Below are 10,648 nucleotides of genomic sequence, written 5' to 3'. Positions count from 1 at the left end.
CCAAATATCTCTGTGGTTTGACATGTGCATATTTAAGGAAATATGGAGGAAAGCTTTTGAGTTAGAGGAGCGCCTGCAGCTCTAGAGGTGGTGGTTGTCATGCATGAAGGACCTGCTGTACTGTATTTTGATGACTTCCAATGTAGGGAGAGAGGAGCTCTTCAGGAATGTTCAAGAACATGCAAAGCGGGACCAGGTCAGAAAGCTGAGTAAAGGAAAGTGACCTGGGAGAAGCAGTTAGCAACTGAGAACCAAAGTTTCTTTCCTTTATAAGACTCATAATTAGCCTCTGTTAATTTATTCTTTCATTAATTATAACGTATATAGAATATTGTTCTAAATACTGTGGGGGATACAAAAATGAATAAAGTAGCCCTTAGCTTTATGGAACTTAAACTATTTGTAGAGATAATATATGTACATAAAGACTGCAATACAGAGTAAAGTATGAGAAGTGCTTTAGAGAAAGAACAAAATATTTCAAAGAGGTTTGGGATGGAGAGTAATTTTATCTGGGACAATAGGAAAGTTCTTCTCAGCAGAGGTGATAGTTGAGCTAGATCTTGTAGGTTGAAGAGAACGTTGCATGACCAGAGGGGAGGATGTGTTCAGGAAATAGAGAGTAATATTCAGTGTTACAGGAGCACTGAGTATAAATGAAACAAAAATTCTATTGGTTGTTGGCAGATTGTGAAGGGCCTTAAAAGCTGTGGTAACACCAATTTAGACTCTATTTTTCAGGCAAAGAGGACAACAGTGAAGATTTGAGAGCATGGGAATAACATTGAATAGCATCACAATCTAGCTGCAGTTTGCTAAATGGATAGATTAGGAGAAGGATGAAGGTGGGGAGAGTGGTGGGAGTAGGTGAAATAATAACAGTAGGTGTTAATGATAGTGGATCATTATTCCAAAATGTGCTGTAAGCACTGTAGGTCATGACCCATTAGATTGTGAAATCAATTTAGTTGATGAGGCAAACATGTTTTAAAAATGAAATCGAATCGAATAGAAAATATTGGGTTTTATTACACTTAGTAAGATAAGTATTGTTTTGTGAAGCTTCATTTCAACTTTTAATATAAGTATATTTTATTAGGTACTTATGGAGCTGTGATGTAAAACATTTCTAACTGTAGATTGGGGTCAAGATAGAGAAACTCTACTAGCGGCTCTATTTATTAAAAGCTATCTTCATGGGAATGGTTATGGTAGTCTACGAATATACTCTAGTTTAGGCAAGGGCATGAGAGATCCTCCAAGCATACTGTGTGTGGGGAAGTCAATCTGTATTTGAAATGGCCACTGACTGAAGCATCAGTCATTTATTGTGCTATTTCTTTTAGGAACATGATAGTGAATGTTCAGTTTGATCAGGAGATTATAGTTTTGAATACTCAATGTCATAATTCTGAGGTATCTCTCATTTCTGAAAATGATCAAATTCTTTGAAAACAGTAGTTCTCAACAGGGGACAGGTTTACCCCTTAGGAAACATTTGCCAATGTCTGCAGATACGTTTGGTTATCAGAATTTGGGGGGAGGGAGTATGTTACAGGCATCTAGTAGGCAGAGGTCAGGGGCGCTGCTAAAAATTCTACAATTCAAAGAACAGCCTCTCGTAACAAAGAATTATCCAGGCCAAAATGTCAAAAGCACCAAGGCTGAGAAATCCTATTTCAGAGTGACTCAAACTAGTTATTTAAAAGAAATACAATTCTTTTTTGTGTGTCTGAGGAAGATTTTCCCTGAGCTAATAGCTGTTGCCAATCCTCCTCTTTTTATTTGCTTGAGGAAGATTAACCCTGAGCTAACATCTGTGCCAATCTTCCTCTACTTTGTATGTGGGATGCCGCCACAGCATGGCTGATGAGTGGAGTAGGTCGACACCCAGGATCTGAACCAGTGAACCCTGGGCCACAGAAGTGGAGCATGCTAACTTAACCTCTTGGCCACAGGGCTGGCCCCAGAAATGCAATTCTTAACAGCGGTTGAAAGAAAGATTCGTGCTATTGGCCTAAGACAGGCTCAGTGATATTATTTGTGAAGTGCTCTGATCACCAACTTTATTATTAAATTTAAAATGATTTATCAGTATTTGCTTACATGAGACCCAGAATAAAATGCACAAACAGGTTAGAAATACAAAGTTTAACTCTAAGATCATTTCTTGAATCCTAACATTAGAAGTCAGAATTTTATCCTACCACCAAAATATAGAATAATTTATATACCTATGTTTATTTTTGTATATGAAGAAGCAATTTTATATTGGAGTTCATAGAATTGCAGCCAGCTGCCTAAGTGAATCATATCACTTAAAATTCTTGTCTTAAGAGTTTCCTAATTTAAAACAGATTCAATAGAACTTGCTGAAATTTTTACAGATCTGATGATTCTATAAATATAGGCAATCATAAAGATACTTGTACGGAAAAGGGCATGTGAAATTGGTACCTGGGTTCTAGGCCCACTGGGGATACAAACTACCTACAGCTTGACCAAGTCGTTTACATTTCCTGGCTTCAGGTCTCTGAACTAGAAGTCTGTTGGCCCGCGTGACTTGCATAGTTTTTCCTAAGCTTTAAAATTCTATGAGTCTAAGATTATGGATCACTTTTTTGGTGAATAAATTGTAAATCTCTTTTGGATTATTTTAGGATTATTTTCATGACTTATCAATAGCACATGGGAGGAAATTATTATAAAGTAACTCAATTTTCCGATGGTTTCAATTATATTTGGAATACATGAGTAAATGACACCTCGCCCACAAACCTGATGTTTAGCCAGCATTGTCATGCACAGTAAGTTTCCACCAAGCCTTGATGTAATTGTATCATGGAATACATGAGCTTTACCCTTCTAATGTTTTCATGAGACACTTTACTTAGGGGTACATTTGCTCTTTCAGATCATATTGTTCATGTGTTTTGTGTAGTAGGTCCTCAAAACTTATATTTATTAAAAAAAAATTTTAAAACCAGTGTTTCATGGTTGCAGTGGTCAGACTACTGCCACAAACCTTATGAGATACTTGGCTGCAGCAATGCAAAGGAATAAATCTTTTCTTTCTATCTAGAAAGACAATGCTGGTTGATCCCTCAATGTATTAGCAAATTCTCAATTCTTTCCAGGCATTTAACCTTACAATGATAATGTACAAAGCTGCCTCCTCTTGGCCCAAGCATGTAGATACATCTATAAAATTTTAAATTTTTGTGCTATTGTTTTGGGACTGCTCATGAAATTACCATCACCTTCTCCCAAATTTTTGTAACAAAAATAGAATTTTGATTAGCTAATTACTATATGTACTCATTCATTACTTAGGCTTTCTCTGGTTATATCTGAGGGTAGGGATATCTGTGTGTGTTAAAAAATCACCAAAAAATTCTGGAGATTTCACAACAGAAAAAGGTTAGAAGATCTCTGGCTTGATTTATTCCCATACTTTGTTTCCTAAATGTAATTTTTTACGAGGATCTCTCCAATGGGTTTATAAGTAGAAAATGTATTTCTTATGGTGGGAAGTCTCTTTGGAAAACCTGGAAGAATACGGAAAAAGACAAAGTATTTGTGAACTCTGGAGAAATTATAGGAATTATATAAGTGTTTCTTGAACTCTTTAAGAGTTTAAAAAGTTTCTCACTTAAGGGGATGCTCCTCACAAAGACATTCTAAAAATCTCATGGATTATCCTCAAAAATTTGCATTGCTCCTCTTTTACATTCCAGTCTGCATGATTTCAAGAGCTGAGGATTTGCTGTATGTTTCAAGCCTGGCTCAACCGACTCACTGCGTTACAAACTTAAATCCCTTATAAATTGGCTATGGGTTATTGGTTGATTAAAGTAACTCAAATAAATCATGTCATTTAATCTCACTTCATTATACTAATTCTACTGAGTAGTTGGATTCTCATACATGTATGGCCTGCATACAGCTCTCAATGTTTAACTTTTATAGTGAATCAGAGGCCTGTTTTTGAAGCAATCCAGTTTCGGTAATAAGCCACGTTTGTGTAGACGCCAGGTTTGTTCTTTTGCCCACAGTTATCTCCCCAGCTCACAATTCCAATGAGATACCAGGTATCTGTAGGATCCTGTACAACTAAAGGTCCCCCAGAATCACCCTGAAAATAGAAAAAGAAATAGTAAAAGAAAATTAGCTAAATATAAAGTTTGCTATTTAGATATTCTGATGAACCACATATTTTATTGCTAGATAGTACGTGTATACATTACCAGTTATAGAATAATTAATTGAAATTATTAATTTCAAAAGTTGTAAATTAGATTTATAAAAGTGGATTTCAAAAGTTATAAAAGGCTTAAAGTCCAATTTCCACATTTTAAATTTTTGATTTTTCAGCCTCATAGATGTATAATTGACAAATAAAATTGTATATATTTAAAGTGTACAACGTGACAATTTGACATACGTATACTTTGTGAAATGATTACCACAATCCCAACACCTCACATAGTTACTCTGTGTGTGTCTGTGTGTCTGTGTGTGGTGAGAATGCTTAAGGTCTACTCTTAGCGAATTTCAAGTGTACAACACAGAAAGGCAAGCTGAAGTTGATTTTCTTCTGACTTCAGGTAGGGTGCTTGGTCTTCTGTTTTATCAGACAGACTAAGCCCCTCACTATGCACCCAAGTTACCATCGCTGTATTCCTGTCAGAACCCCTGTACCTGAGTCACTTCCTCGATAACTTCCCCAATTTTTCTACGACTAGAGCTTTATCTTATTTCTTACTTACAGTCATAGGGCAGGAATCTTACTTCTGCTCCCCAGTCCAGTAAAACCTCTTTATGACCACCAGTCCTTCTGAGGCTTATCGCTAACCTCACTGTTTGCCTAGACTCCCATATCCTGTCTGCTCCTAGACTCCTGTCACCACCTTCCATCTGTCTGTCATGGCACAGACCTCTCTTTGGATTCCCTGAATTCTAACTGCCTCCCTCCATATTCTTAGCAACTAAGGCTAGATATGTACCGGATTCTGCCCTTGCCCAGCCTATATGCTACAAAACTCCCTGCTCCTTTTCTGACAGAGGTTGTCCATGTTGTATAATTTGTGGGACCCTAAGCAGGGCTTCCCGCCACCTGATAACAGTACACTTCCCATCATTTCACCATGTAGAGGTAGAGTCACCTCCTTAGAGTTTTCAAGAATCTCACGTTATAAAGCAAGTGCCTCCAGGAAGAAATACACTTTATACATCTGTCAGAAAATGTATGTGCAGGTAGACATTGGCCAACAGAGGAGGGCATTGGAGAGGGCACCAGGTATTCACAATCTGGCCTAACCCACCTTCTCAGCATTAACTGCTTCTCAGCCTTCATCCTCCTCCAACAGATTATTTGGGGTTCCGTCAAATATGAAATGTAATTTCATACCTTTATAATTTTGGCTATGCTCTTTTCTATAATTTTTTTTTATTATTCTATAACTGGATAAGAGCTATTTATCTTTAGGGCTCATTTAAGTCTCATCTCCTTGATACTTGCTCCAAGAATGTTCCCTTCGAGTTAAAAAATTTGCTCTCCATTAAATCACTTATAACATCACATCATAGTTCATTATCCATGATTGTTTTCTTTCTAGATGTGAGCTGTTTAAGGAAAGAGACTCTACTTTATGAACCTTTGGACTTCTGGTATTAAGGAAGTTTAATTTTATTGGTTAGTTTGTTTGATAGCATCAAAGAAACTCTTTGCTTATCTCATTTTGCTTAATAAAGCACTTAAAAATATGTTTGTGTTGTGAAATTTGCATTTAAAAATTTTTGAACTGACAAGATATCTGTGTTTTGTACTAATATAAAGAACAAAGAATATATCTTGAGCCAGATAAAAATGTTTTTTGTCAATGATATCAAAATAATCTCTCCACCTACCCTGCAAGCATCATAAATTCCTTCCAGATATCCAGCACAAAACATTCCAAATTTTATATCACTGCCATACACATGTGGTTGCTTGCACACATCATCACTTATGATTTTCAGTCTGGCTTCTCGAAGATTATTTTGGGATTCCCCTTAAGGAAAAACAAAGTGATTTTAGTGTTTACAATCAGCATCCTTAGCTAGAATGAAGTAAATGGACTTTTTTCTAATCTTTTTCATACTAAAATTGTCAATACAGAATGAAGTTAATGTAAGCAGTTTCTAGAGATTTCTGTTTAAAATCTGGTGCATTTAAATGACAATTATTGGCCTTATCACATTTTTATAAACAACCTATACTAGCAAAAAAGACCCATTTTATTTCTTTTCCTGAAAAATGCTTGTACCTTTACTTTAAAAACAGTTTATGTATTTAAGAAGGCGTTTATTTATTTATTTATTTATTTATTTATTTATTTATGCTGAGGAAGATTCACCCTGAGCTAACATCTGTGCCAACCTTCCTCTATTTTGTGTGTGAGCCACCATCATAGCATGGCCGCTGATAAGTGGTGTAGGTCCGCGCCTGGGAACCGAACCTGGGTGGCCGACACGGAGCCGAGCTGCTGAACTTAACCACTAGGCCACCAGGGCTGGCCCAGAAGCTTTATTTTTTAAAGTAAAGTTTGTATTTGTGGATTCTATGTTATTCTCAGGAACTTTGCAGGTCTAGATCGTTTTTTCCCTTGGCTTGATAAAACCATAATACTATGTATATTTACTTTTACCCTTTACATTTTATGAAGAACTTCCACACATGACATTTAAAAGCAATCATTTCATTTCTTATGTATTACAATTCTGGGACTCCTGATTATAAACTAGATCCTGAGTTGTAGAAACCAATATTACGGCAGGAAGACAACTGCCTATGGTGGAAATGAAGAATATTACAAGCATTCAGAGATTCTTTATATCAAACCATACACTGATCAGGAGACTGACACTGTAGTAGACAAAATTCTACGATGATCCCCAAGATTCCTATGTCATCTCCTTCCCTCCAAGTATGGGTGTGATCTGTGAATATGATTATGATTAGTTTATGTAGGACAGCACAGGTGAGGAAATTTTGCAGATGTAATTAAGATATAATCAGTCTGACAGTGAGTTCATCAAAAGGGATATTATCCAAGGTTGACCTGACCTAGTCAAATGAGCTCTTTTATTTTTATTATTTATTTGTTTACTTATTTATTTTGTGAGGAAGATTCACGCTGAGCTAACATCCATTGCCAATCCTCCTCTTTTTTTTGCCTAAGGAAGATTAGCCCTGAGCTAACATCTGTGCCAGTCTTCCTCCACTTTGTATGTGGGTTGCTGCCACTGCATGGCTGACGAGTGGAGTAGGTCTGCACCCCATATCCAAACCAGCAAAGCCTGGGCTGCCGAAGTGGAGTGCATGGAACTTTAACCACTTGGCCATGGGGCTGGCCCCCAAGTAAGCCCTTTTACAAAGGGCTTAGGCCTTCCCTGAGTTCAGAGACTTTTTCCTAACAGCGTTGAAGAAGCAAACTTCCACATGTTCTACAGCTGCAAGAAACTGAATTCCACCAACAACCAGTGAACTTTGAAGAGAACCCAGAGCTGCAGATGAGGCCACAAACCCAGCCAATATCTTGTTGTTATTTTGTGAGTCCCTGAGAAGAGGACACAACTAAGCTGTGTCTGGACTTCTGACCCACTGAAACTGTGAGATAATACATGGGTACTGGTTTTAAGCTGTTAAATTTGCAGTCATTTGTTATACAGCATTAGAAAACTAATACAGACACCAATTTCTGTAGAATACCAATTCAGGATTTATTTCTGGAGAAGTTTTTGCTAAAATGTTTAAAAAGTGCTCAAATTATTCTGTTCTTTGAATACAATTGGTGTAATTTTTTTTTGCCTACTACTTTATCAGTTAACAAAATTCATGTCCAGTGCCAGGAAGGGTAAGGTGAAATCGACAATCTACAAATTGTAGGTGACAGTGTAAATTCATACCTTTTTCAGAAAACTAGTTGGAAAAAAGTTATGAACAGTATATCCCATAAATCCTGGCTATCTTTTAACTATTTCTCAACTGTGTGGGAACGCTTAGTGACATTTCTCACAAAGTATTGATTCTTTTCAAAGAATGAGCTTTTTATTTAATTGATTTTCTCAATTATTTTCTTGCTTTCAATTTTATTCATTTCTACTCTTATCTTTATTAGTTCCTTCCTTCTGCTTGTTTTATATTTATTTTTCTCTTCTGGTTTCTTGAATTAGCAACTTAGCTTATTGCTTTGAAACCTTTATTCTTTTCTAACGTCCACATTTGCTATAAATTTCCCTCTCTGCACTGTTTTAGCTGCATCCTACATATATTGATATGTTGTTTTTTCATTTTCATTCAGTTCTATGTATATTTAACTATTTCTTCAAGACTTCCTCTTTGACCTATGGATTATTTAGAAGTGTGTTGGTTAATTTCTAAGCATTTGGCGATTATCCTGTTATCTTGTTGTTACTGGTTTCTAGTTTGATTCCATTATGATCAGAGAGCATACAAAGTATGATTTCAGTTCCTTTAAATTTGTTGAGGATTGTTTTATGAAACTAGGTATGGTCTATCTTGGTGAATGTTCCATGGATGCTTGAAAAAAGTGGGTATTCTGTTGTTCAGTATAGTGTTCTGTACATGTCAGTTAGATTCTGTCACTATTCAAAAAGTGTTCCAGCAGATATATTTCTGTGTCAACCTCAAACTCCTGGCCAGAAATGATTCTTCCCAACAAGCTAAAGGGAATCTAAGATGCCCCTCCCAGCATCATGAAGCAGAGAATGCAAACTCGATCTTAGGAGAAAACCCATCAGAAAGTGTGGACATAGAGGTGTCAGGCTTACAGCTCTACTCAGCCACCTCTGGGATTACTAAGCTATTAGTAATAATTTCTGTGATTGGTAATATGCCCTTAAAGAAAGCAATAGAAGTCTCAGCATGTGTAATATGGAATGAAACCACATGGTACTTCTGGAGAAAGTCTAGAGGCCGTCGAGCCTATTCTCGGCCACATTAGTGAAAGGTATTCCTAGTTCTGTAGTGGAGACTGAGAATTAAAGGTTTATTCTTTAGAGCTTATTGTATGTAAATAAATTGTATAAAGATCTGTGAGTGGATTTTGTTATTCTCAGAAGGCAATGTCTTAACTTTTCAGTCCCAGAGTTAAAGAAGCTCTCTTGCTGTTGTTACATGTATGTACCTGGACCAGACTTTAGAATCCAGAGTGTCTCTGACTAAATATTCCCAAAAAACATTCAAAAATAAGGTCACTTGTATTTCTTTGGAAATTAAGTTAGTATATCAACTTAAGTCAATTTATAGAGGGCAAAGGAAGCTTTGTTATCAGAGACGATTTATCTCTACATAGTATTGTCATTCCTGATCACTAAATTAGTCTCTTTAGTTCTGAAACAGATTTTTCTGCAACTGGAGGTTGTAGCTGAGCCAAAGAAAAATTTGCAAGGTGATTCATGAAAGTGAAAATGAGTGATGGAGCAAACCAAAGGGAGGAGAAATGGAAAGGATAGAGAGAGGAGGCTCACAGAGATGGGGCTCAAAGTGAGGGAGTCTTGGAGTGAAGGTGTGATAAGCATTACAACATATCAGATGTATACCTGGCATTGCATAAAGAATGGCACATAAAAATAGATTTCAGTGTGGCTGAGGGAACATTTACTTCTTTAATGTCTTCCTCAAAGCTCACCCTTTTAATACTGCCTCTCCCTCATTCCATATGATTCTGACAAGGCTGCCAATCACACACCTTCCTTCTTGGTATGGGCATAGGAGGAGTATTTGAGTTAGCCAGTCAATCCAAGCACCCCTGGACACAAGCTGGACGCAAAGAGACCTTTTCAGGGATTAATGTAGATTCCGGCAAAGAGAGGGGCATATTCTTCCCTTGGCATCTGCTAGGTGGAGATGATGTAAACCCTGAGCTGCTGTTGGCCATCTTTGCCACTGTGAGGAGCTAGAATCCCTCTATATGAAGATGACCTAGGGGACAATAGAGCCAAGAAATGGAAAGATTCAGAGCTTCAGAGCCTGATGACATAATACGAACTCCTGAATCCAACTGTATCTGAAGCCAGACTCATCTCATCTCTTGACTTCCAAATTATAAGGGCCAAATTTGCCATTTTATTGTCACTTGCAAAACAAAAGCCCTAACAAATCCAACCAAGCTGTGTGGAAATGGCTGGCAAGATAATATTCGTGGAGATTAAATCACACTGCCCTAAATAGTGCTTAGTGCTCTATGATGCTTTTTGAGGTACCCACCACCATAGAAAAGTGCTCCAAACCCTGTGATATAGACAGTTGAATTTGGTTGGAAGGACGCAGAGGCTTCTGGCAAACAAACCCGGCGGACATCATCTGTAAAGGTGACTCTGGGAGAGAACTGCACAACAGCAATATCGCACTCTCTTGCTGGGGAGTGGTACCTCTCATGGACAATGATTCTTTTGATATTTCTTTTCATTAATGAAGGGTTGATTGTTGTTCCAAAGCTAACAGTCCATTCACGTGGATTTGCATTACTGGAAAAGGTTAGAAATGAACAGAATATATGAACTGCACTACAGTAATTGCACATAGGCTAATAATAGAGAAAACTCCATCCTAAAATTACTTCATTGCAATGATAGTTTTCTT

General features: G+C 37.2%; 1 protein-coding gene across 1 annotated transcript in view; it reads right to left on the bottom strand.

The window, feature by feature from the left end:
- Positions 1-2,037: 2,037 nt before the first annotated feature.
- The window catches only part of TMPRSS11A (transmembrane serine protease 11A), a 50,026-nt gene continuing 41,415 nt past the window's right edge, over positions 2,038-10,648 (bottom strand). Inside the window, exons 7-9 of the mRNA XM_014738874.3 lie at positions 10,274-10,533; positions 5,911-6,053; positions 2,038-4,135 (exon numbers count right to left, since the gene is read on the bottom strand). Coding sequence (XP_014594360.1) covers positions 3,974-4,135; positions 5,911-6,053; positions 10,274-10,533 — 565 coding nt within the window. The 3' untranslated portion in view covers positions 2,038-3,973. The remainder of the gene's footprint in view (positions 4,136-5,910; positions 6,054-10,273; positions 10,534-10,648) is intronic.

The sequence above is a fragment of the Equus caballus genome, chromosome 3 (genome assembly GCF_041296265.1).
Source record: "Equus caballus isolate H_3958 breed thoroughbred chromosome 3, TB-T2T, whole genome shotgun sequence".
Lineage (NCBI taxonomy): Eukaryota > Metazoa > Chordata > Mammalia > Perissodactyla > Equidae > Equus > Equus caballus.
Note: the sequence above shows the minus strand (reverse complement) of the source record. Positions and strands in the feature narration are given on the sequence as shown.